The sequence below is a fragment of the Pteropus medius genome, unplaced genomic scaffold, assembly GCF_902729225.1.
Source record: "Pteropus medius unplaced genomic scaffold, Ma_sr-lr_union100, whole genome shotgun sequence".
In the NCBI taxonomy this organism is placed as follows: Eukaryota; Metazoa; Chordata; class Mammalia; order Chiroptera; family Pteropodidae; genus Pteropus; species Pteropus medius.
The window spans coordinates 7941987-7955220 of record NW_024354503.1 but is presented as its reverse complement, the minus strand read 5'-3'; the positions used below and the strand labels follow the sequence as shown (position 1 = coordinate 7955220).

The 13234-nt window shown below is 29.9% G+C and overlaps 1 protein-coding gene across 3 annotated transcripts in view; it reads left to right on the top strand.

Annotated features, from left to right (window-relative positions):
- Positions 1-2593, top strand: part of TRDN (triadin) — a 226506-nt gene extending 223913 nt beyond the window's left edge. For all 3 annotated transcript variants that reach the window (XM_039854431.1, XM_039854433.1, XM_039854432.1), the window contains one exon: positions 2358-2593. In XM_039854431.1, coding sequence (XP_039710365.1) covers positions 2358-2419 — 62 coding nt within the window. In that variant the 3' untranslated portion in view covers positions 2420-2593. The remainder of the gene's footprint in view (positions 1-2357) is intronic.
- Positions 2594-13234: the final 10641 nt, after the last annotated feature.

Genomic DNA, 13234 nt, shown 5'->3' with positions numbered 1-13234 from the left:
TTATTATCAAAACATCTCATTTGTCAATTAATACATTTAATCATTAAGCAAATATATATTGATAATTTGCTATGTCAGAAACAATATTAGGTGCTGTGAGAAATGTAAGCAATACATTTCTAAATATACCATAGATCAGATAAAAAGTGACAGTTGAATTTTGTAAATATGTTGAGCTAATATATGATGAAGATACTACATTGAAATTTGGGATGCAACTAAACAATGTTTAGAGTAAAATTTATGCTCTTTTAAAATATTCATTAAAAAAAGGCTGAAAGTCTAGGAAGCCAATATATATATGTTTTAAATATAGAATGTTAAACCCAAAGAAAGTAGAAGGGAGAGAAATTAAAACTGTAAGAGCAGAAGCAAATACAATAGAAATTAAATAGTACAATAGGGAAAGAAACAAAATTAAAATTAGATTCTTTATAAAAACTGATAAAATTGATAGACTCTTTTGAAAACAAGAAAAAAGAGAGAAGAAACAAACATCAATATCAGAAAAAAAAATGAGCATAATTGAAGATATTATAAATAATAAAAGTAGAAATATTTTTTAATGAATTTGAAAATATTAATTAAATTGATATTCTAAATCCACAATTATAATTCTTCACCAAAGAAAATTCTAGCCAGATAGCTTCATCAGTGAATTCTTTCAAACATTTAAGGAAACTTAACACAAATTTTGCACAAAATCTTTCAGACATAGAAAAAGAGAAAACATTCACTTATTTTATAGAACTAGAATAACCTTGATACCAAACCTAACAGGAACTGAAAAAGAAACACACAGCCTAACTTCTCTTGTGAACACAGAGGCATAGACATGAGCAGATCAAATCTGATAATATATGTGAAAGATAAAATGCAATCAAGTTCGTTTATTTCAGGAATGCAATTTCAAAAAAAAAAATCAATGTAATTAACCTGAATAATAGAATAAAGTGAATAGGAAAAACGTGAAAAGATTTCCTCCTGAGAATTAGAACAAGCCAATGATGTCTGCTATCACAACTTCTGTTACACATTATATTGGATATTGTAGCCAGTGGAATAAGGTAAGAAGAAATAATAAGTATAAGAATAGAAAAGTAAGAAATAAAACTTATTACTCAGTGATGAAATTAACTACTTGAAGAATTCAAAAAAATCCATGGATAAACTATTATGAGTGAATTTTAAAAGTTTTCTGTAAAAAAGCATCTCTCTCTCTCTCTCTCTCTCTCTCTCTCTCTCCCTTCCCCCTCTCGCCTCTCTCATTTATGACATTAACTTTTTAAAAGAATCATGGCCACTTACACTGCTGATATTTTTTATTTCTCTGATTGTTTCTTCAGAATACTATTTAATACGTTCTCTATATCCTTTATTTGATTAAACTAAGTGAATTCTTAGGCTTAACTAGATTCCAGTTATATGTTTTTAATGTTTTAGCAAGAATAATTCAGAAGTGATACTATATACATCGTATAGTACATATCATGAGGAAGCACAGAATGTCTGGATGTCCTATCATGTAAGAATGTTTCTAAGTTTCATCAATGAGTTAGGTTCATGTCAACCATGTTTCTTCGTTCTAAAGTTGAATTTTTTTCTCCTTGCAACTCTCTGGGGTAATATTTGGGTATAATGGCAATATTCACTTCCCCATTAGAGTTCTTCATCTGTTTAATAGTTGTTAATATCTGCTGGAGATCTTTACTTGAATCAATTATTTCAGCGGGGTACACTGATTTTGTGTGAATCATTTCTACTATTTTAATGTATAAATAGGTAAACAGTCAAGATTTCAGTGAGACCAATACCTCTCAGAGAAAACATAGTTCAGAGGAAACAGCACTTAAATGATAATCTTATTTCTCTTTTGGTTATTTGTGATTTGGGATGATTTCATTTAATATTTAAATGAATCTCAAGTATGACTACACCATCCTTTCAGTTAGTTAAGCTATATTAAGTCTGAATTTAAAGGAAAATCTAATTGACACGTATAAGACACAAAATGATTTCAGCAATAACCTGGAATTTAAGTTGATTAATCATAGTCCTGTCAAGTGGAAATCTTTGTAGAGCTTGTTTATTGAAGCAGAGTATAAAAGAATAAAGTAGAAAAGTGTGGAAAAACTAGTCAGAGAAAGACAAGTGATTCTCTTCTCTAATTCCATAAGATTAGATTTAAAATAGGTTTCAACTGAATTATAAAGAAGTAAGAAATGTTGAAAAAACTTTAAAATACTTGTTTAAAAAAAACATTTGACATTGAATGTGTTGAAAAGGCTTTTTTGTGTGTGTGGAGGAGCAGCATTTCCATGAGAAACTTTTACTTAAAACTTATCTCTGCTTTGCAGCTGTACCTGGAAAGAAGGAAGAGAAAACAACCAAGACAGTGGAGCAAGGTAAAAAAAAATGAAGGAGGTTGACATTATCTTCTTTAGAAAGACAACATGAGGAGGAAAGCACAGGATTCAGACAGGAGGAAGACAATAACCTTTAAATCTATTGCTCTCTATCACTGCCCTTGCATGTTTTTCTGCACCAGGGAGAATGTGAGGCAGCGATCTGGATTTTTGTTCTTTTGTATAACTAAACGCTGAATATAAGTTCAGAACAGGAAAAATCTGTAGACTGCTTAATTACACTGGAAGAAATGCTGAAAATTGTTGGAAATAAGGAAATTATCTGGGGAAACTGGTAGGCATTTTTCTGTTTGACTTGTGGTTTTAACGACACCTGACCAAAAATAGTTAAAAGAATAAAGATGACACAATTATTTTTATGCAAAAAAAATTTCTATTGATTGAAAAATAATATATGAAAGTTAAAACAAACAAAAGAATAAGTTATTTGAGTTTATAGCTTCAGCACTTGATTCTCCCGAGGTCTGAAATTTTAATTTTATAAATTATAATGCTATAAATAATACATTTTATTTTTATGCAGCTATATAATAAATATATCACTCCAGAATATGCTTCAGAAAAATGCCACAGCACAGTGGAATTAAAACATTTAAAATGATGTTGGGTATTCTGTTAGAGCTCAGCATGCTAATTATTCTAATTATTGTCCCTCCCCACAACTCTTTTGCTTTTTATATATTATAATATTATTTATTATAATAAATAAATAAAATCTGAAAAAGCAATAATTTTGTCAAGAATAAAAAGTCAAAGAATCTCCTCTCTTAACTCTGAGATACAATTAAGTTTCTAATATTGGAAATTTTAAATTTTATATAAATATCTTCAAAAAAGCTTTCAATCCTTCACATTTCAGATAAGTAAACCAAGGTTAAAGATTTAGTTAAGTTAAACAGTTAGTCACTGATTTATTTCCTTGGGCTTTTCTAAATAAAAACAATGTTACAATCACATTGAAAAAGTTTACAAATTTATTTTAGCTTCTGGGGTCTACCCATAATTTTAGAATTCAGTATGTTTCTATCAAGTTCTTTTTGAAGTGAATATTTTAGTCTCTGAAATATAAAGTAGAGGTGTAGGAGTACTGGATCCTAATTTTAACTTGTTCACTTAGGCAAGGTTCTGAGCCTAAATTTTTTTCTTTAATAAATGAAGTTAATTATATCTGACCTGCTTATCTGACAAGATGTGGAGCCCAAAAAAGAAAACATGTGAAAGCATATGAAAAATTACAAATTCCTAGATAGGTATATAGTATTTATTTAAGCATTTTTCCCTTATAAAATCAGTTTTGATGTAGGTGAGATAAATTATCAAACCACTTTGATTTCACTGAGCTTCATTATTTTCTTTCCTGTATTATAAAGGTGTTGATTACTAATCTTATGGCTTTTGTAGATCGGTTTGATAGCCACAGCATATTAAGAGAAGTTTGATTAGAATCTAAAATGGCCATACTAATAATAGTACCTAACAGATAACTGATTTAAGCACAGATTGTTTATTTCTTTTTACCTGCATGTTCATGTCAGTTTCATTAATTCTATAAATTAATAAGAGATTGAAAATGGCTCTTTGAGATGTGAATTTAACTTCAAATGATTTTCTAATTCATTTTTTTTATTAACAATACCTTTTATATTATGAAGAGCTTAAGCTTTGTCTTATGAAAAAAATATGAGATTACTTCAATGGCTTTTTTATAGTGACTTAGTAAATCAATTCAGTTTTAAATATTGTAAAGCAATGGCCTCATATTTTTCAACTATAAAAATCATAAGAAATAGGGTATTTGAATAACTTGCATATTTTTGAGATGGTAGATCAAGAGTAATAATTTATATACAAAGTATGTATTTTGTGATTTTAATAAAGCAGGGAGTTTATGTGAGAATAAATCACTGATATTCGGTAGATTTCATCATAATACTTATTCATAAGATGATGCTTTAAGACTGTTATGTACTTTTCTTCCTTATGTAATTTTTAGTTATCTTCAGAAGTCTAAATAATCTTAACCTAGCTCATAATGCATTGAAGTACAATTGAATAGTTTATAAAAAGTTATTTTCATTCATTTAAGTTTGAACTTATGGACTTACACTAGGAAAAAAACTATAATTTTCATAACTCTTATGTATATTGAATCTCTGGACTTAGTCTGCATTATAATTGGGAAAACTTAGGAAACATTGATAAAACTAAACTTACATTACAGGAAATTCAGATAGTGAAAGGTAGATTAAATTTTATGTTAATATCCTTTATGTTAATATACAAGCTAGGCATTATATCATGTAAGAATTAGAAATTTAGTTAATCTAAATTCTGCAAAAGTCCAAAAATATAACTATTCTATCACTAATTAATGATGAATCATGTGTTTTTCATTTATTCTTCTCATAAAAATCTTAAATTGGCTTGGCTAAAATTTTGAGTATTAAGAAATTTTTTATGAATCGGTCCACCTTAAAGGTGCATGTACATGCATGCACACACACACACACACACACACACACACACACACTATTAACTGTTTCTCCTTGTTTAAAAAGCAGTTACCTAGAAGCATCGAGATACAAATATTTTCCACAATAAATCTTGGCATAGTTTATTCATTTATCAATCTTTAATTTCTTATATTTAGTGTACATTTTCCTCCTTGGTATTCCTTTTCAAAATCAACCTACCCTCCTAAATCCCATTTCCCTTTCTTTTTTCAACCTCACTTTCTCTTAGAAGAAAATCTTTAGTAATATGTGCTTGTTATAGACAGAGGAGCAAAACAGTCACTCTGAAGAAGCGTCCAGTCTCTTGTTACTTACTAGGGCAGAGAAAGAGATCAGACGGGACAATTAACCTTAAAGATCTGAGTTGTAGATTGGAGTCCCAGAATTTCTCTTTAGTTTTACTTTTATTTCCTTCAGAGTGGCTTAAGTTTAACAATGAGAAGGTGAAGTAAATAGTAATAGATTAAATCAATCACAAATCATCTTTTCTTTCATTCATACTTGTGCATGACATAATTTGAGGTCTTTTTTAAGAGGCTGTTCTAAGAGCCTATAACAGTGCCAGCATATAGTTAACTGTGTAGTAAATATTTGTGGGGTAAATAAAAACAGAGGAACTGTTGAAGAAGGGAATATTAGATGATTCAGACTTCAGTGAACTGTGCCTCTAAGTACTGTGCAATTAAAATAATATTTTAGCAAATCAAAATGTGATTTCCATTAGTGAGGATTGCTAAACATTTTGGAAACCAGGAATAAGTGATCAAATCTTTTAACTATGCCCATTTCCAAGTGGAAACAATAGAGGAAAATTAACAAATATGCATTAATTATATTATTAATGTTATGCTCTTTGTAGATGCTGCTCTTACATAAAATAATCTACATGTTCAGTCCTCATCTGAATAAAGATATTGAAAATATTAAATTTTAGTAATTGAAACTATTACTAACTATTTTTTTTAAAACTAAAACTGAAAAAAGTAAAATAATTGCCCCATGAGGATAATGTATGTCTAAATATAGAAACAGTAATCCTTATCCTCACTTTTCTTATTTTTACAACTATGAAGCTGAATTAGACGATCTCTTAAGCCTCTAAATGTAAAAATTTTGTATTCAACAAAGTTTTAAGTAGTGTATTTCATATATCAAAATATAGAGTCTATTCCTTCTTTAAGGGAATGCTGGTCTAGAAAGACTCATTTCTAAGATTTTGATATTGAAATGCTAAGGAAGACACACTTTATAAATATGAATACTTATTGACACTTTAGTATTTCAAAATTAAACTGAAAGTTTCATTACAAAATATTATATGTAGTTTTAGATCCTCTTAACAATTAAAAATCACTTCAAAATCCAATTAAGCAGAAACATGACAGAAAAATATTTATGAAAAAAAGGTTAAATAGAACTGAGTGCCTATTAACACCAAGAATAAATTTGAACACAATTAGTAATCATTTTATTAAGGATAAATTTGGAGAATGTAGATCATAAATATATCAAGTGTGGTTAATTTTCTGTAATAAAAAAATCAATTTTGGCTTAAATTAAGAAATGCTTCCAAATCATAAACATGCTAATGTGTGTCCTACCAGAAGACTTTCTGTCTTTCTTTGCCGTTAATGCTATTTTGTAAAAAATGGTACCCTACATAATTGTATGGTTTTAAATTGTCATAACAGCAGATGAAACTCAAATGCTATAACATAATTTGTATATGTGTCACTGTCCTCATCTACCTTTTCAGATTCTTCTATTCTTTGTATATTCACTCTTCTATTTAGAATCTATGATGTGTGCTGATTTAGCTCATACTTTCAAGTGAATGTTAATAATATCTAAAAGTAATGATTTCCTGATAGAACTTATTTATTTAAATGATGAATGTTTATATTTCATGGTGTGTCATCATAACCTAAAAAAATAATTTTACAATAAGATCAATGGAGTAAAATTGAAAGTTTAGTTAATACAAATTGTATTTATTCGCTTAATACGTGATTATAAGCAAATCTATTTGCACATTGTGGACTACGTCATGCTGTTGACCCTCAATAAATGTTAAATGGTAATACTATTGAATCCTGTGAATTCCAAACTTCTTGACAATAATTTGTGTTTTATTTGTTTAATATTTATTGAGCGCCCACAACAGACTAGGCGCTGGGGAATGATTATGAAGAACATGGACTGGGCTTTAGAGAGAAAATGATCTATATAAGGAGCCCATGGAACAAGTGTCAAAATGAGTGTACTCTGCTTGTTTATATATTTTATATATTTTCAAGAGAACTTTTAGCAATTCTTTACTGTCTCACTTGATCACATAACACATTTCATTTTTTCTTACTGTTTAATACTTTTAGACTGCTTTCACAATTATTTTATCTCATATATGGGAAATTCCTTCCTAGTCCTTTCTTTCTTTGTTATTAATGATCCATTTCTCTCTAATAAGCTAACGTGTAACTTGATCACTCTTATTTTATGCAGAATATACTATAGGCAAGTACAGGTCACACAGGGAGATCATTGTAAGTCCAAATTCTTGTTTCCATGAAAATATTCTTTTCAATTATCATGAAAATGAACTACTTTGTCTAATGTGGCCTATGTGCCTATATTTTTCTTGGAGTCTCTGAGCATTGCATGGAAAAAAACACTAAAATTATAAGAATACTCCCAAGAAATGTGCAACATTTTATACTGGGATCACCACTCCTACCACTAAATTTACCTATTAACTTTCAGGTCAGAGGAACTGGTTGGCACATGGGCTAAATTAAGTTACCTGATATAACCAGAACAGACAACATGTCTAGGAACAATGTGTCGCTCCTACTCTGCCTGCATTCTGCCCCTTCCAGGATTCATCAAAGTACTTTCTTAATGGAAATTTTATCCACCTTTTAGGTTCTTAAAACTAACAAACTTTTCACATCAAATATATACTCTTGCTTCACCTATTTTATAATTCTTAAACTTTGTCTTGGTTTAACTTTCAACAATCTTCATGTATAATTAATAGAATGTAATTATAAGCCACTTCTTAATGCTCAGTCAAATCTAATTGTAAAGGCCAACAAATATTTGAAAAGATGCTCAACTATTAGGGGAATGCAAATCAAAATCACAATGAGATACCACCTCACACCTGTTAGAATAGCTGTTATCAACAGGACAAGTAAAAATAAATGTTGGTGAGGATGTGGGGGAAAAGGAACACTCATATACTGTAAATTGGTACAACCTCTATAAAACAGTATGGAGGTTCCTCAGAAAACTAACTGATATACCATATGATCCAGCAATCCCCCTACTGGATATTTACCCCAAAGACTTAAAAACCCATATTTGAAAAGATATTTGCACACTGATGTTCATAGCAGCACTATTCACAGTGGCCATACATGGAAACAACCAAAGTGTCCTATGATAGACGATTGGCTAAAGATGCTGTGGTACATATATATAATGGAATATTACCCACAAGAAGAGATTAAATATTGCCATTTGTGACAACATGGATAGACGTCAAGATACTCATGCTAAGCGAAATAAGCCAAACTGAAAAAGTTGAAAATCACATGATATCACTTATATGTGGGATATAAACCTAAAAGCAACTAATGAACAGGACAAACAAACAGAGACTCATGGACATGGACTATAGACTAGTGGTTACCAAAAAGTAGGGGGCGGGAGAGGAGGGGAAGGTAGACAGGGTAAAGGGGGTCAAATATAGTGTTTAAGGGGAGGGTGAAGTGGGTTAAAAGGATCAAATATATGATAGCTAAAGGAAACTGGACTTTGAGTGGTAAACACACAATAGAATATACAGATGTCAAATGATAATGTTCACCTGAAAATTATATAATTGTATTAACCAACGTTACCCCAATAAACTTAATTTTTAAAAAGTTAAAAAAAATCTGAACTTAATGCACTTCAGATTTAACAGTATTCAACAATACTTTATGTAATTTAATAATTTTAAAGCAATGTTAATTGTATATTTTTTATTATTGTCTCCATGTTAATATAAGATTGATGGTTCTTTAAGGCATGCTTAAATCTAGAATAGGCTATTTTCATACTCTTCATAATAAAATTCTATTATAAATCATACTTTCTCTCATATAAAATTTTGATCACCATCACCAAGATTTAGCATGTAAAAATAATTTTTAATTATATAGATATTTGAAAATTAATTAAAATTTATTCTCCAGAGAGGAAAAATTAACTTCATTTGTTCCTTTGACATTCTACACTAGATTATATAAAAGATTGCAAAAACACATTATAGTATTTACCATATAACACACCAAGAAAATATATCCTCAAGCTTAAGAACATTAAGCTGGTAATTATATTTCTTTTTTCTATAATATTTACTTTCACTCCTATTATTATCCTGAAGCCACATATCAGTTTGTTTTCTTTTTTCCCTTAGTAATTTTTAATAGAAATTATAAGCTGCTATATTATAAAGCTGAGTGGCCAGAATAAAGATTGTTTTCTGAGAATGGAATTTTGCTTTTTTATTAACTTTAAAAAAAATAAATTGATTTTCTGCTAAAGATCTTTCGAGGAAAAAAAAAGAATTTTCATACACTATATTGAATAAGATTACTTAAAATCAATTGTTATGCCATATCCTGGAAAAAATTCATGGAGTTTAAGCTCCATTCTCTACAAATGAAATTGCAGAAATCATATGAAATCAGTAGCCCTACATAAAAATGCATCGTTATTTCCTTCTTGTTGTAAGTGAAATCACACATTTTAAGTCAAATAATTTCAGGAACAAACACGAAAATTTTATGAACATTATACATAAAATTTACTTGCGCCTTATTGATTATAAACTCCCCAATTCTTCATAGAACATTGTATGTATATGCTAATTAAAAAGTAATTCTTAAACTGAAAATTCAATTCATATCTTCTTTTGGAATTATGAAAAAGCAAAGTATAAGTTAAAAATTACCTCATGGTTATAAGTTGCAAAATTTGAGTTACATTTCACTTTATTTTTATGTGAGAAAGAGATACTGAGTTAAATGACCCATACAAAGCACTTATATTCTATTAAAAATTTTGGCAATAGAAATCATGGTTAACAATTGTTAAATTAGAGTTAGTGTTTGTATTGTTTGTCTTTAAAATAGAAATAACTGATGAAAGTCAATGGTAATTAGAAATATTAACCTGCTTGAACAATAGAGTATAGAGTTTTCTCAAAATAAAATTTATGGCTTAATCTAGCCTTTTCAGTGATTTATTCTGTGACAGAATAGTTACTTGTCTTGTAAAGCTTCTTTCGTAAGCCAAGATCGTTTAACTAAGGAATCTCTAGAGGATTTTCCAATCTTTATAGTGTGTAATTCTCATTTGTAGGAAATGTCTCCATGGCCGAGCCATTTCTACTTTGCCCCAAATGCTGAAGAATAGACTTATTTTTTCTGATTGCAAGTACAATCTGTACAAAAATATAAACAGGAAAGTCAGATTAAATTCTAAAATAAAAATACTTAAATATTATATGAATCTATTTTATAAATCTATTTGAAGTATTTACTTCAGTTAAATGTCGAGACACTTAAATTATACTTAAATTTCAAAACATACATCTCTGGAGCAAAACATATCATTCGATGTTCAATTAAATGACATGAAGTTTCTCTAAATATTAATTTAGCTCTAAGAATAACTAATAATATCACACAGGATATAGAAATTTTGCCCATGACACACACTATAAAAGAAACCATGAAAAAATAAATCATTACATCAAACTAAAAAGTTTCTGCACAGCAAAAGAAACCATCAACAAGGTAAAATATATGGGAAATAAATGGGAAAATATATTTGTAAGCAATGCCTCTGATAAGGGCCTAACTTCCAAAATATACAAAAGACTCATGCAACTCAATAACAAAAGAACAAACAATCCAATTAAAAAATGGGCAGAGGACCTGAACAGACACTTCTCTCAAGAAGATATACAAATGGGCAACAAGCATATGAAAGGATGCTCAACATTGCTAGCTATTAGGGAAATGCAAATCAAAACCACAATGAGATACCACCTCACATCTGTTAAAATAGCTGTTATCAACAGGACAAATAATAACAAGTGTTGGAAGGATGTGGAGAAACAGAATGCTCATATACTGCTGATGGGACTGCAAATTGGTACAGCCACTATAAAACAGTATGGAGGTTCCTCAAAAAACTAAGAATTGATCTACCATATTATCCAGCAATCTCTCTACTGGGTATGTACTCCAAAGACTTGAAAACCCATATCTGAAAAGATATTTACACACCGATGTTTATAGCAGCATTATTCACAGTGGCCAGGACATGGAAGCAACTGGAGTGTCCTGCGATAGATGATTGGCTAAAGAAGCTGTGGTACATATAAACAATGGAATATTACTCAGCCACAAGAAGAGATGAAATACTGCCATTTGCAACAACGTGGATGGACCTTGAGATAATCATGCTAAATGAAATAAGCCAGAGAGAAAAAGTTGAAAACCATATGATATCACTTATATGTGGGATATAAACCTAAAAGCAACAAACAGGACAAACAGAGAGACTCACGGTCATGGACAATAGACTAGTGGTTACCAGAGAGTGGGAGGGAGAAGGGAGGGAGGAGGTAGATAGGGTAAAAGTGGTTAAATATGTGGTGACAGAAAGAAATCTAATTATGAATGGTGAACACATAATGCAATATATATGCCTTACTGTTGAATTGTACACCTAGAACTTACTGGATTTCATTAACCAATGTCACCATAAAAAAAAAAAAAATTGTTAAAAATAAATAAAAAATAAATAGTCAGAAGAAGATATTGTCTTTGGAGATAGTAGAATATGGATAACACTACTGAGAGTGACCAGTGGTTTCCATTTTGGACCATTTCCAAACAAAATGATAATGATTTCTGTGTATTGTCAGTCAGTTCAGTATGTATCATATTCTCTTATGAGCAAAGCTTTATTAATTACATTGACTTGGTGACAGAAAAAATATTTAGCTTTAGGATCTAAAGGCTCCTCTTTATTAGAAAGATATAAATTTAAAAATTAGGAAAATATAAATTTAAGTACTACAAGTTTCTTCACCATCGATCCTCAGTGCAGCTTTCCGGCCTTGACTCACTTCTTCTCCTCCATTTTTTATATCGAGTGATCCAATCACATGAACTTTCACACTCGTGGTTTGTTTATATTGTTCATTATATTGAACATGTCTTTTCGATTCTATTTTCATATCAAACTTTATATCCAGTTTCAGAATCCATCACAAACGCCTGTGCTTCTGTGAGATATTATCTCACTCCATCAGGTAGAGTTTGCCAATCCTTCTGCTATGGTCTCAAATCTTAGAGCCCTGTGTATGTGTGTCTATCATTGCAGTTAATCTATGATGATACACTCTAGTAAAGTCTGAACTCCATGAAACCATCTTGTTTTTCCAGCTCCAAGCACAAATGAGACTTTGAATAAATATTTGTTGACTGTATCAAGTTTATCTTTTTAAAATACAAAATTGTATCCTTCTTTTATGATATTGTTCTCAATGAGGAAACTTATACACACACCCAGGGTTCTTGTTCTACAGGGAGATCACACTTTGTCATACTAGTAAGTACTGCAGGAAGGACAGTGTCTATTTTGTTGAAATGACATTAGCTTTTGTTTTACTCCAGTCAAACTCTTTTTAAGAGTCTCAGACCTCAACTTTTTCTTACCTGCACATACCCATCACAAAGTTTTAAGCACTGTTAGAGTAGAGATTTCTAAAAAGAAATATAGAAATCTAAAATATTAGCAAGTAAAATCAAATAATATATGAAAATAATTATACATCATGACCAAGTGGAATTCATTTCAACTTTACAAAGCTGGTTCAACATTTGAAAATAAATTAATGTAATCCATCACATCAACAAGCTAAAGAAAAAATGCATAAAAACTATAAAAATTAAGAAAACTGTCAGTAGATGCAGAATATCCTTTGACAAAACTCAGAAAACTAGAAATAGAAAGGAACTTCCTCAACTTGATAAAGAATATCTACAAAAAATCTACAGCTAACATCATACATAATGAAGGGAAACTAGAAGTTAACCTACTAAGATAAGAAACAAGGCAAAGATGTTCCCTCTAACCACACTTATTCACCATTGTACTGGAAGTACTAGTTAATGCAAGAAGATAGGAAACTAAAATAAAAGGTATACCAATTGGGAAGGAAGAAAT